Source organism: Salminus brasiliensis, chromosome 9 (assembly GCF_030463535.1).
Source record: "Salminus brasiliensis chromosome 9, fSalBra1.hap2, whole genome shotgun sequence".
Taxonomy (NCBI): Eukaryota; Metazoa; Chordata; class Actinopteri; order Characiformes; family Bryconidae; genus Salminus; species Salminus brasiliensis.
Genome location: NC_132886.1, coordinates 20,447,039 through 20,461,844, shown reverse-complemented (window position 1 = coordinate 20,461,844; position 14,806 = coordinate 20,447,039). Strand labels below are relative to the sequence as shown.

The following is a 14,806-nucleotide window of genomic DNA, read 5'->3' as shown; positions in this document are numbered from 1 at the left end:
TTAGATTCTTCAGAAAAGGATGCATGATAAAATCTCAGATTTTACCCAGATTCAAATCAATAACTTTTTCAAGCAAATCAAGCTTGTTTTGGTGTGTTTTTTTAGTAAAAAAAAAAAAAAAAAAGAAAAAGTAGGTAAAAAAATAATAATAAAAAAAAAATAATAATAATTACCATTACTGATAACTGAGTAGTATTAAACATTCAGAATTTTCAGCAGCTAAATTGTCACCTTTTTAACCCTATTTTTAGTGTAGATTTCAAATAGCATACAGAAGGAAAGCAAGCAGAAGGAAATAACCACAAGTTCATTAAATTAGCGCAAACGGAACAATTTATGCCTTTTGGCAATTGCTACCTTGTGTGTCGATGAGCATCCGTAGCGTTCCCAGCAACTTGAACTGAACTGGTGGCATCTCTGACTGGAGAAACTTCAGCACCACATCAGCTACACCGGCGGAGAGCATCTTAGATTTGTTTACCACTAAAGAAGAGAGAGAAAACTGTATTAGGCTGCAATATAAGTCAATAAATTACGCTGTAGCCCTAACTTAGTTGTACACATATTCAAATAAGGTCTGTAAGGAAGCTAAGGTGCAAAAACGTGACAAGGTGAGGTTTTTAGCACTGACCTGGAATGGCCAGGTTCCTCAGGGCACTGAGAGCTGCATGCTGTACTGTAACATTGCCCTCTTCAACATGTCTGTCCAGCAGCTCCAGCAGCCTCTGTACAATACCTGTATCTACCATGTGGATGCAGTTGCCATCTGATGGGAAGGAGAAAACACGCTTATTAACATCTTTGGTAAAATGTAAGGTCTAAAGCTGTAGACATGGAGAAAGGTGATGGCTCACAATGTGAATCAGACCATTGTACTACACACTCATATTTATACACTGTAGTGCTAAGATATTCTATAGAGCAATAAGCTTGTACATATAATTATTAATCCCAATTTATAAACTACCTAATCAAGAACCAAGCTACAGTATTAGAGCTCTGTTAACTCCAGTGTATCCAGTCTTATAGGGACAGGTCCCATTGAGGAATGTATCTCTATAAACATTAAGAGATCTTAGAGGAATCCTCACTGCAGTGTCCAAGTCTTAATTTGGTCACAGAGCACCACAGCATGCGTTACTTGGTATGCATGTGTGTTCCTGGTATCTGTAATAGTTAATCACTGTAAAGCTAAAACTACCAAATGGAACAACAGACTGGAAAAATATTTGCTCTTAATGCTACTTACATCTAATACATCTTTATGATATATATATATATATGATAGTTCATTTTTGTGAAACTGTTACCAAATGTAAGATTATGCTGAAGCTCTCACCATTACGGGCAAAGTTTGCAATAGCCAGCGCCCCAGCTAGCTGCAGTTGGTGGTTGTTAGATGGAACCCAAGAGAGAACCCTCTGGAAAACGCTGCCTTTCCCCCCCTCAAACAGCTTTTGCATCGACTCATCTGGAAAACAAAATGAATTACCATGACTCCTTCATTACAGGGATATGCAGTAACCACAGTGACTCAAGCACTGCTCACAAAAATCTACTTTAAAGTACTTCACGGTCACAGAGAGCTGCGTAATAGGGGACTGGTTACTTTCCCAGAAAAGGCCATGAAAGCGGTGTTCAATGCATGTAAACACCAGAGTTTGATTGCTGTAGTCTACTCTCTCTGAGATTAAAGGCATTGCCCTACTGGAAAATACTTTTATCCTATTTTTAATGAATCATAATCAGACCAACCAAAAAAATCAGTCATCCCTTTTTTTTCTTATTTTACCTTAAGGCAGGATGCATTGATATGGGAGTTCTGGATCAATGCCAGGATCTGATATTGTTTACCAACATATCTGCTTCTGCCAGCACTGATGCTGAGATATATAAATTGTTCTAAAATGTAGACGGTACTAGACCGCCCTGGATTTGCATTACAGACAAACATAGCACTTACTTTAAAGGTGCACATGCTTGAAATAATTCAATATACACTAAATGGACAAAGGTTTTGGGACAGTACACCTACAGGAGCCTTTCTGACATCCCATTCTAAATGCATTATCATTTATATGGAGTTGATCCCCCTCTGCAGCTAAAGCAGCAGGTTTGGGACAGCAGTTTTTGAGTCAGCAGAGTGTTGGCAAGTTTTGCACCCTGTTTTGTAACTTTACGTGGTCCGACACGGCGTTGCTGAGGTTCCTAAACGCTTCCACTTTTCAATAAAACCACTCCGCTCACACAGATGATGGTGGAACTGCACCACACTGGAATAGCTTGGTATTTCAGTCCCATGCTGGAATTAGGTCTAAAGCTGTAGAAAAAAGGGAATGGTTCACGATGTGAAAAAGACCATTACACTACACACTCATACTTATACACTGTACACATATTCTGTAGAGCAATAAGCATGTATACACAATTATTAAATCACAATTTGTAATTAAATAATCAAGAACCAAGCTTGATTATTCTGTAAGAATTCAGTGAGCTCTTTAGAACCACCCATTCTTTCGCTAATGTCTGTAAAGGCAGACTGCATCATTAGAGGCTTGATTTTATACTATTGTAGCAATGGGACTGAATTAAACATTTGAATTTAATGATTAGGAGACGTGTCCCAATACTTTTATCAATAGTGTATTTTAAGCTGTTATTAGACAATACTGAGGGTAATTTATTATTGTGAGTCATAAAATTAACTTCAAGCAGGCAGCAAAGGTTGTAATTGGCCTACCATGTGTTACTTCTTACAGTTAAAAACCTAACAGTAATAGTAATGTTAATTCTCACACTGGAAATGATTAATGGCATAACCAGTAATTCATCATGTAAATCCTTTACTTTTAAATGACATTAGATAACATCAGAGACCCAAGCAGCCACACTATTAGAAAGCTAGCTCAGCCCTTTATCACAACTGAGGAACATGTCTTTACAATGCATGATTTTAGAGAAGGATCCCTGAAGCCCACTTGCTCACCAAGAGGAAACCCAGAAGAAAGCGTTCTTTCCATCCATAAAAATTCACACAGTGGAAGTCAGATTGTTTTTGCACCCTAGGACCCACTGCTAGCATTAATTATTCAGACAGGGATGAAAAATACATCCTGCTCTGCCTCCTGTACACTCAGGAGCCTGAGAAGTACAGAGAGGAATGCTGCACATCCTTGTCAACAAAGAGGATTCTCACTCTCTACCTCTCTCAGCATCCAGAGATGTAGAAATCTCTCTCAGTGTGAAATGTGTGACAGCACAGTACACAGCACTGTATAGATCTCTCCTGTGATTATGTAACTGATGTTTATGTAAGAATGAAATAATTATTTTCTCTGGACACTTCATTGTAATGTGACTGAGTTAATTGCACACAAGCTATAAGGTTCCTGCTGGTTTCACAGTAATGTTTGAACAGATGTTGTTTGTCCGCAGTGCACACCAACTTCTCTTCCTAAAGCCTGTCCTCTCAGTTTTTCAAACTTGGCTGTTTCCAGCCAAGAACAGCTGCTATGGTGAAACAATACAGACTTCTTGAATATGTAATTTTGCAGTTGGCCATCAGCGCACAAAATATCAGACACTGATCGGACATTGATAAATCTTAACATCATAAGACAACCTTACTAAACACAGTACAAAAGTAGTTAGCGTAGTAATTTTGGTAGTTACCGTTATGTATGGAAGAGAAGGAAGCAAACTAATAAGTTTGAACAGTTTCAAGTTTCAGTTACATGCTTTGGTTATATTCTTATAATGCCAAGGGGTGGAGACTGACAGCATCTCCTGCAGAGAGGGGCTTGATATATTTTAAAGGTGAATACAGTGAACATGACTTGTTTTCTTGAATTTGTTTTCCTTAATTGGTTAGTGAGAACAGGTCTGAATACAATGTATATATATGTTCATCTGTTAATGTTGGTTAACATTATTATTTTTGTATATTTTTTAATGTCATTTTGAAGGAAATTTTACGACCTGCTGATGAGGTCACTAAAAGGGGTGGTATACACCTTTGTTTAATCTATATAATAGTGTTGGCTGGCATACAATTAACGCACTGAGGAAGTTCTAAATGCCTTGAGAATGTTTACATTTTATCTGCAAGTCTAATAAATATAGATATTATATGTCTGTCCTCTCTCCCTTTATATTCACATATTCCTCAAGCAATATCATTTATGACGTTTGACCAGATGTTTAGACAGATGTTTTTCAGGATTCACCCTGAAGACCCTATTTTAATAACGTAGCGGTTTTCTAATTACGGAGTTGTGTGTAGAAGTCATACAAATATTTTTATATCACTCTTTTGGAATATGTAAGGATCAGACAAACAATAAGGCCTATAGCCTCCACACAGAGCTTTAACGTAGCATTAAATCCAGACAATGAGAGAAGTCCATATGTATATATTTAGAAACAGCACTATAGATTTAATGTTAATAAAACTTGTTTTCATTACTTTGTCATTCTATATTGTGGTCAAAACTAAATTTGTCTATTTTTTGTTTGCTCTTTTTACAATATTTTAATAATATTTAGATTTATTCAGATATGTTCAATATGTACACTATATGGACTAAAGTATTGGGACACATCTCTTAATCATTGAATTCAGGTATTTCATTAAGTCCCATTGCCATATGTGTATAAAATCAAGCCGCTAGTCAGCCTTTACAGATATTAGTGAAAAAGGTCACTAAATTCCAGTGTGGTACTGTTATAGGATGCCACTGTTGCAACAAGTCAGTTGGTGATAAACTGTGAGTGGTATTACTAAAACCACGAAACCACTGCAACTCAGCTACGAAGCAGCAGACCATATAAAGTTACAAAGCAGGGTCACCGACTGCTGAGGCGCACTGTGCATAACCCCCCCACCACTTTGCTGACTTAATAACTGCAGAGCAGTAGAGGGGGATCAACTCCATTTAAATGTCTTTGGTGCAATGGGAGGTCATAAAAACGCCCGTAGGTGTAATGTGCAGTGCAATACTTTTGTCTATTTAGCGTATTGAGGTTGGAAAGATTATTTATAGTATCTATTAAACTAAAACATGTAAAATGGGATGGAATTGCTATGTGATTTTTTCGTTATGTTATGTTATACCCTTAAAGCTGTCCTTCTGTACTTTAACATCAGCAAGTAATATGAAAAATGTAGAGAGAATCTATCCAAAGCAATAAAAATTTCACTGAAAATACTTCCTCACTGTACTGTATTACTGTTTTTCATGCACATATAGTTAAATTATTAGCTGGACTTCAGGCATTTTCTTGATACAAGTATCTATAAATAAACACAAATAACAGAAATAACAGGCCAAAGACTGGTGCCATACCTCCTAAAAGCAGCAGCACCATGAGGTCCGAAGCTGTTTTGAGCTGAGCCACATCCTCCTCTCTGTCACTGTCCACTGTCTGACCAACCACATCCAACAGACACTCCACCAGCCCTGCCTCCACCAGCTGCAGTTTTATCGCATCTGAAAAAGAAAGAGAGAGTGATGGGGGGGGGGGGGAGGAAAAAAAGAAAGATAAAAATGATCAAAGCTACAAAAAAAAGAGTAAAAAGGATTAGGGGAATCTAATGTATTTCCTGAAATAGACTGCTGCTAACGCAATTTCCATCAGCCCTCCAAAGTATCTCAGCAAAGATCAAGCACACAGCTTTGTGTTCATCATCATTAATACTATATGAATATTAAACAGCATTAAAGAGAACAAAACAAAACAAAAAACATGCATCTCCAAAACGGCAACTTTTAATAAGAATTAAGAAACCTTCTTAACTTTCAATGAAAAAAAAAACAAAAAACAAAAAAACATATATATAATTATTCACATTGGAGCAATTCTATTGGTCCATTCATCAAGACACAAGGTGAGAATTGGAGATACAAGGTTTTCCTACAGCTGATTGATAATCTAATCTAATTCAGTACTTTGTAAATAATTAACAATTAAAGGCTCGACCAGTTAGGATTAAAGAAGCATAATGTGAAAAATTACATACATACATATATATATATATATATATATATATATATATATATATATATATATATATATATATATATATATGTAAGATATGGTTACACAGTTTCCAGAAGTTACATAGTGCAGTTAGTGACAACAACAGAGGCGCTTCTCCTTATTACAGGTCAGTGGAGCATCAAAATGATTTCGAAACCATTAAAGGTAGAAATGCTACAGTGCTGCTCTAAAGCGGATTCATTCTTTCTTTTCAAAATCTGCTGATATCGGCCCAATGCAGATTTTAGGTATTGCTTTGGTGCCATCTGTAATATAAACCTAATCCTATAAGCATATCCCAAGCAGGTAACTAAGCAACCCTTTCCCAGCAAAGCTAAGGACAAACCCACATATCTAAATACATGAACACAGGCCAGCTGTAGACATATGGCTGCCTTTGTGACTCTTGGCTGGTTATGAAACCCCTGCAACGTTTAGGTACTCTTTCTCTCTCTCTCTCTCTCTCTCTCTCGCTCTACCTCGCGCTCCCTCTCCCTCCCGGGCTGTGTAGTGGCTTTAAGTAGGACGTTGTCTTGGAGACTGGCAGACTGGCAGTCCGGGAGAGCGCCTCTGTGCACTGAATGATAACAAGCAGCCAGCCGGTCACTCTCTCACCGGAGACACACTCTCTCTCCAACATACTCGCACTCTCCATCACTCGTACTTTTCCTCTCTCTCTCCTTACCCCTCGCAGGCTGTAATTCAGCACCGTCTGCACTCTCTTCATCTCCCTCTTCATTAGAATAAGAATAAATTCTCAACTTTCTCACTCTCTCTCTTTTTCTCTCACTCTCTCCCTCCTTTTTTTTCAAAATGCACCTCTTACACAAGCTCTCCCTGCAGCTTATCTGCTCTTTTATATTTCACACACGGACGTTTGTGCAGCTCACACATGCGTATTATGCACATAAACACATTTCTCCATTAGTTGTTATCTAGCCTCTCTGACTAAACAGAAGCACACAAGCATTCACACTGGTTTTATACAATGTCAGGATGTGGGGTGCTCATACATATAGCTGTATATGCAGGGTTATGCAATATTTTCTTTATGTAATAAATATATGTACCCATATATAACTGAATAATAATTATTATTATTAATAATAATAATTATTATTATTATTGTATTGGTCCAGACAAAAACAATAATATCCAAAAAATCAACTTTACAGGAAAAGTAAAAAACTTTTGGCACAATATAAAAACATAACTGTCAGATTCACATTATGTCAAAAAGTGAAATATGAAAAAGGTTTTTGCATGACAGCGATGATATGCATTCATATAAATTAGGACACCCCATGAAAACTATATGAACAGAATTTTAAAAAGCAAATGATTTCAATTTAAAACTGAACTGATCTGTTTTGTAAATGTTTTAACTGAATGTTTCTAATGTTCCTATGAGGAAAAAGGATATGATACTGCCACATTTACTACTACAATGCTACACTTCAACTGCCTACATTAGAATGAGGTGCAGCACATCAGCTGCTGAACATCATAAGGGAGGATTTTAGAGGAGCCTGTCTTATTTAAACATCAGACATTATGCTTGGTTTGCTCTTAATTGAAGAAGTGAGTGGTAGAGCCAAAGAGCTCTCCGAGGTCTTCAGAAAGACGGTTCAGAGGAGATTCAGGAGTCTAGGATCTTTTAAAAAGATCTCAGAACACTTACAAATCACTCGTTCCGCTGTCGAATCAGGTGATCCTAGCAAGTTAAGGCCAAGAGCAGACAACAGGATGTGCAAAGAAGTCTCCAACAATCCCAAAATGTCATTATAAGACCTACAGGTAGCTCTTGCCACAGTACATGCATCTACCATCAGAAAGAAGGTGTGTGAGGTGGAAACCCTTGCTTCAGTTTTAAAAGGTTTTTATTTATAGCACCTCTCTCAATATTTAAATAAGGATTTCATGGGTTGTTTTCTCACACGACTGTTTATATTTAGTTACCCATATGTATATAATAAATCAGTAGGTATGTGCCCTAACTACTTAATAATATCTTCTAACCATAAACCTAACCTTAACCTTATTGTGGGCTGTCACTCATTTGAAGCAGAACATTAAACAAAACAAAACAAAAAAACAAAGATGCACACATAAATGCACATTACTTTTCTCTTGAAAATATTCAGACAGTCTCCCAGACAAAAGAGGCAGCTGAGAGCAGATCTGATGTCACAGCAACAGTGCAGCCGCAGCTGCTCCAGCAACACACACTCCTACTGTGGGCGCAATGGCACAGGGGGCAAGTGACAGCACTTATTATCCAAACAGACTGAGCTCGAACCACTCCAGCATCTGCCTAATTGTAGACCATTCTGTAAAACTGGTCTGTCTGGAGAAGTGTAGTAGACCTATAATTCCTGTAGCTATACTTGTACTAACTGGCACACACAGTCCAACCAAGTTACTCTAGAAAGAGTAAAGAAATGCAACATTCATTGCCACCAATTCTTGTAAAATTCTGTAAGTTAACTTAGCTAATCAAAACAATTTGTTCTTACACACAATGCACATGCTTACAGAAAGACACGTGTAGAATATGATTTCTAACATTCCGTTGCAAGAGGTGACCATAGTGCCTCATATGATACTCCGTGAGACGTGTTGGACTAAGAGCTGAGGTGAAACATCACTGAGGCTGCTGGAGTGGACAACACAGGCCATGTTCAGTTCAAAGGCAGTATGTCAGTGGAGCTGGCCACAGAGTCTACTCTATATTTAGTTACACTGCACTATTGAGCCCTCAGGCCTCATATATTTCACTTGCCAAGTAGATTCATGAATGCCATGCTGTGCTGAAACAATGACTGTATAAACAAACCTTGTTATGCATCCAAAGACCACCCACTGGTTTCATAAAATCTACCAGACAACACTGAAATGTGGCCAGTTCCCTCAGCTTTCAACACTTACCATTTTCAGCCAGTGGCGCCAGCACCTCGAAAATCATCTCTTTCTTTTCATGTTCCGCCTGCTTCCGGAACAGCCTCACCAGCTCCTCAGCAATATTCGTAGACGCAAACTGCTCCTTACTGGATTCTGGAAAAAGAAAAAAAACAAAACTTAGCCTTCAGAAGGGCATAACACACAACCAATCCCCTCTCCAAGCTCTCTTTTTATTACCATTATTGTCCTCATGGATGGACATGGTAGACATGGTTTGCGCTGGTCAGACAGATACTAGACAGGGAGAACTAAGGAAGCTTCTTTTAAGACTTTCAATTCCATTGTTCAGAAGTTTAGAAATTGCACATGTAACTTGTGTTAACCACCGACATGTACATGTGTACCACAACAGAACTAACAACAGATGAAAACAGACATTAACAGAAGTTACACTGAATGTTCCTTGTTTCAAGGCATGATGTTTTACTAGTTTTGAGTTCCACCTCTGTAGATGAAAGTGAGGAGGAACATTCTCCAGGCTCATGCAAGTTGCATGCTGACTCGGACTTACCCGTGACTGACTCACAACTAGACTAAACACTCTGATACATCTGCCATTTTATAAAAACTGACAAAATGTGAATTAGAGAAGGTAGAATGGCATATACCTGACTCAAATTACTCAAACATCCCACTGCTCTAGCCCTACTGTTATTATCATTTGCACTACTTTGTTTCATGTTATAAAAACTACAAGCAATTCTTTAATATTTCAGGCTAAATTGATCTGCATGTTCTGCTAATATCTACCCAATATTCATACTCAACATAGTGTTACTCTGTTTGGTAAAAAGGTTTGGTTTCAGAAGAAGCCCAGGAAGATTCTGTAGTGGCACAGTTCTCTTGAATTGAACCCCATTTGAAGAAGGTGATTGTAGCATACAAACCCATGACTATAATTATTGAACTAGAGGCCATTACCCATAGGAAATGGGCTAAGATTCCTCAGGAATGCTGCCAGAAGCATCACGTTAGCAGCAGGTCAGAACTAAGGGGTGCTCTGCTATGAGCTGTTTACATTGGTCTTGTTTGATTGGTTTACAGCACACAGCCGGAGGTGTGTAAATGTAACTAGTAAACCTAATTCGTGATGGGGTTGAATCATTTTGAAAGCAACTGTATATTTTTTGTTGTTGTTCATGCAGTAATACTTTAACATATTTAACACAAAACACAGTGGCCACAACAAAACAGCGGAGGACTCGGAGATCTGAAAATTTGGACAATGAACACCATGCAAAATAATTCTTCCCTGCTTTATAGCATCAGTAGCATTAGTAGTAGGAGTATCTGTTGTAGTGCTAGCATTAGCTACCTGATTATAAGAATAACTCTGATCTCTCTTGTTGGGTCGGTGTTGTCAGAGACCAAACTGGTGGGAACCAAACCTCTGCTAGTCTTTGTTCATTTTAGTTCAACAGGGCTCTTGAAAAGCATCTGAAAATCCTTTTTGCAATAAAATGAGGACTGTACTGATACAGTGCATGGCAGCATCAACCAGGGCGACAACACGTGCTAGGCAAATAGCAGTTTCAGTTGCAGTTAAGGATCTAACCCCATTTCTCTCGTCCTTGTAGCAGACAGAGAGAGCAGCCTCAAAGAATGGCAATTGCGTCAGTTACTCACCCAGTTCCGCCAGGTTTCCGAAAGCGATGAGGCACATTTCTGTTAGCGCTGTGTTCTGTGAGTGAACTCCCAGGAGCTTCACCAGAGTGGGGATCACCCCCATGCTAATCAGCTGGGCCTGCAATGTGTCTGGGGATGCAAAGAGATGAGACATGTTATACCACCATCAGTATTCAAATGCTTCACTGCAACAAAATGGAGTTGTTAGCTGTAAACCACATCTCTGGGATATTGTAGCTGTTGCTAAACTGAAGCAAAAGGAAGTGATATTTAGCACTATGTCAACTACATTAACAAGTAAGGTGTTACTTGATTAGCAGACAACTAAACTTGATATACAAAGAGCCTACATCCTAAATGCTAATGCAAAATGAAGTGCCTTAATCAACACCTCAGCTGAGTATCCTGTAGGTCTGAACACTTCATCTGCCTTAGACACACACCCATGTGTGAGATCAAACCCTCAAAGTGACAGTTCGGAGATATCACAAGGACAGGGTGTGCTGTCCTACACTGAAACAATTCTTTTTGCCTGAAAATTCTTATACCAGGATAGGAGGACAAAAGTATTGGGACACATTTGTCGTTTTTTTCTGAAAGCAAGGATATTTTAAAAAGACTTAATCCTGCTTTTGTTTGAGTAACTGTCTCTACTGTCCAGGGAAGGCTTTCTGCTTTTCTGCTTGAAATGTGGAGCATTGCTGAGAGGATTTGATTGCAGTAAGCGACACAAACGTTATTGATATTAAGATGTTGAATGATCACCAATCCAACTCATCCCAAAAGTCTTAGATGGAGCACCATCATTCCAAAAATCACAGTTCCACTGCTCCACAGCTCAATGCTAGTGGTTTTATAGTCCTCCAGTCCGTAGGCGTAGTCCTATTCTATTGGCAGTATTTCGCCACAGGGACTAAACGAGCTGTGTGTGTGCATTTGTACATTTGTGACAGCAATATGGGCAACTTAAAGTAGCCTCAAAGAATCTTCTAGAGCATAGCTAGGACTGAGGAAACTGTACTCAAGGACCCAGATACAGAGCACTAGAGGCACAAGAAGAATTAGAAGAAGAAGAAGAAGAGGGAAAAAAAAAAAAAAACAGGAGAAGCAGACAAAAAGGAGACGGGCCAAGAGGGAGTGATAAAAAAAAGGGAGGAATGAGACCGAGACATAAAAGCATTTGGGAGAACTAATGGAAACAGGAGTGAGAGAGAAGAAGAAGCTGAGGTCTGGAAACTGTGGCTGAGGCAAAGAGGCAATAAAACAGTGCATGTACCATGGACACAAAAGCAATGCAGGGTTAAGCAGGAAGCAGCCTTACTTTTCATAGTGTCCTGAGCTATATCTCCCATATTTAAAGAAATGCTTTTTTAAACCTACTCTCTATCTACAGGTCAAGTCGAGTACCGCAACCAATAAATTAGATGTGTTTTCCTTACAAAAACATACCAGAAAACCCAATTACTAAGTGCACACAAACATTGATCAGCTCTCTATGCTTCACTCCCTATGCATACATATACATCAATCTTGGGCACCCATGACCCTGTGACCAGTTCACCAGTTGTCCTTAATCGGGTCGATTTTGGTAGGTACTAACCACTGATGTGTAGTGTATAGCATTGATTTTCTTGTTACCTGTCAAGACGTGGGATATAAATATTAGCCAGCAGTTGAACAGTCAGGTCCTGAAGTTAATACGTTGAAAGCAGGACAAATATTTGTGGATTGAGCCAAACTGTGATAAAAAAAAGACGACTGGATCGAAGCATCTCCAAATGGTCAGGCAAGTGTTATAAGTTGTTAGTGGTTCGGTATGTAGTGGTTACTACCTACCAAAAATGTCCATGGGTGGGTGACAGGGTCATGGGCTCCCTGATGCACACAGGGAGTGAAGGTTAGACCATTTGGTTCAATGGTCAACAACAACAAAGCTACTGTAGCACAAACTGTAGTACAGTAAATATTAATGTTGGCAATATCTCATGGAGTCCAGGCCTCTATGAGTCAGAGCAGCACGAGGGGGACCTATATTACATAGGGGTTTAATAGTATGGCTAACCAATGGTGAGTTATGGAGGGTGAGAGAGAGTACAGCTGGACTTTCACTCAGCACATAAGATTAGAGCTGAAAACCATGTACTGTAAAAAAAAAAAATGTATCATGGATATTTTTTGCAATATCACCCGTTCCAACCTTACAGCATATTCAAACTGTTAATATTTTGTTGTTTTTTTTATTGTGCATCATCTGAAAGCTTTGATATATCCAAACACTCACAGAAGCCAATGTGTTTAAGACTTGCATCTTCTACATGTCTCCATGACCTCCCTCTCCTCTCAGTAAAGTGGGAACTGCACGGATGTTTCTAAGTCAGAAAGCAGCAGCTTCACTCTATTCTGCTTTCTTTCAGCCTAGCCCCGGCTGGCAAGCTCCTGGAGCACTGTAGCCTCCATCAATATTAATGAGAGCTACATTAGCCACAGTGACAGTTTACAAACATCCAGCCACTGGCGTCTGCACAAACTCATTTACACAGCATAATTGCAAACGTTTCAACCACTGCATAATACTGTCCCACTTCACCCCAGCACAAGGCTGGAAACATGACTGTGTGACTTTTACTCATCTTCAGCAACTCCTCAAACAACCTTGAGAACCGAAAGCATTTGTTAGAAACGTCTTAGTGAAAGAATTTACACACAAAGAGGAGTGATGTGGCTCTGAAGTCAAGGCTGAAAGACATTTAATTTGTTAAGGAATTTGCTTTTATAGGTTTTAACTGCACAGTCAAAGTCCTATCTACCATCTATCACAAATAAGAAGGGCAGGGCTGCTGTAGCATGTCTGGTATTACACCTGAGTACAGTGTTTACATTTTAAGCCATGCAAAAACACTGGGGATAGTGATTTACTTCAGTACAACAGCATAACACACTGTAACAACACATTTGCTAATCCACAGTATGACTGAGGACAATTATGTTTGTCTAAAAATGTGATCAACACACTCCTTGGGGCATGTTTAGTTTAGGATTTTGCCACGATAGCGACAGATGAGCTTGAGACTACAGAATTACACAGTGTAGAAGAAGAAAGACAGAAAGACAGACAGACAGACAGACAGAGACACAAAGAGAACAAGAAGGAGGCATATTACATAACAAGTGGTTTGTGCACTATTCAATTATAAAAACAATTATAAACATCAGATTTCACTACGCATTTTCCAACAGCAAGAGCCAATGAAAAACTCTGACCCCAAGTTAGTCGGCCTAGGAGACAAGCTGCTAGAAGAGATAATAAAAAGTAATTACATCTTCATTCCATCAGAGAAACAGAAATGGAGCCTGGCCTATCCATTAATTATTTAACTAAAACACCAAGGTAAATACACTCCCAGTATCCTCTATGACACAGGGCATAAAAGGTTGTGGACAGTACGGGACAAACCCATAGCTAATCCATCTGGATTACCTTCTGTTACTGAATAATTATTACAATTATTAAAGTATTACTGTATGTAGAATCAAATATTTAGTCATTGATAATCCCATACTGCCCTACAGAGGCCTGTAAGTACTGCAGTGCAAAAAACTTATGGGCACTCATGGGCAAATGCCACATTTTAGGATTTTAAACACAACCTCTGTGGCTGTTTAGGCATAAAACAATATTTTCAGTAAATCATAATTTAGTTACTCTGCATTAGGACTCTGAGTTTTGTGAAAGGTTAGGGTTTCTTTCTTATGACACTTGTATGAAGATTATTTTGTGCCAGCAATGCACCACGGTCTGGACTCACCTAAACTTTCATGCAGGTTCTTGCAAGCAGTCATTTGGGGTTTTTCATTTGCCTGACGAACAAGTGAGTATATTTTTTTTCCTGAGAGTTTTCTTGGTCTTTCAGATCTTATCTGATTCAGTTCCCCAGTAATGTTATTTATTAATAACACCCCTTACTTACTTACAAGCATTTCTGTAGACACTTTTGCACAGGCCTCACTAATGATGAACTTTTTTTTTTTTTTGAGTAATTGTATATTCCGATTTGCTGAAAACATTGTGTTTTATCTGCGATTAGCAACAGAAGGCTACTACTTCTCAATTTTAAAAAGAAAATGATTTATTATACATTACCTTAATATGTGCAGTCCTATATTACAATACTAATCA

General features: G+C 38.6%; 1 protein-coding gene across 4 annotated transcripts in view; it reads right to left on the bottom strand.

The window, feature by feature from the left end:
* rap1gds1 (RAP1, GTP-GDP dissociation stimulator 1) overlaps positions 1-14,806 on the bottom strand; it is a 44,273-nt gene that overhangs the window by 6,138 nt on the left and 23,329 nt on the right. For all 4 annotated transcript variants that reach the window (XM_072687767.1, XM_072687769.1, XM_072687768.1 and 1 more), the window contains 6 exons: positions 10,630-10,758; positions 8,971-9,096; positions 5,349-5,492; positions 1,340-1,471; positions 632-766; positions 358-483 (listed from right to left, as the gene is read on the bottom strand). In XM_072687767.1, the coding sequence (XP_072543868.1) occupies positions 358-483; positions 632-766; positions 1,340-1,471; positions 5,349-5,492; positions 8,971-9,096; positions 10,630-10,758 (792 nt within the window). The remainder of the gene's footprint in view (positions 1-357; positions 484-631; positions 767-1,339; positions 1,472-5,348; positions 5,493-8,970; positions 9,097-10,629; positions 10,759-14,806) is intronic.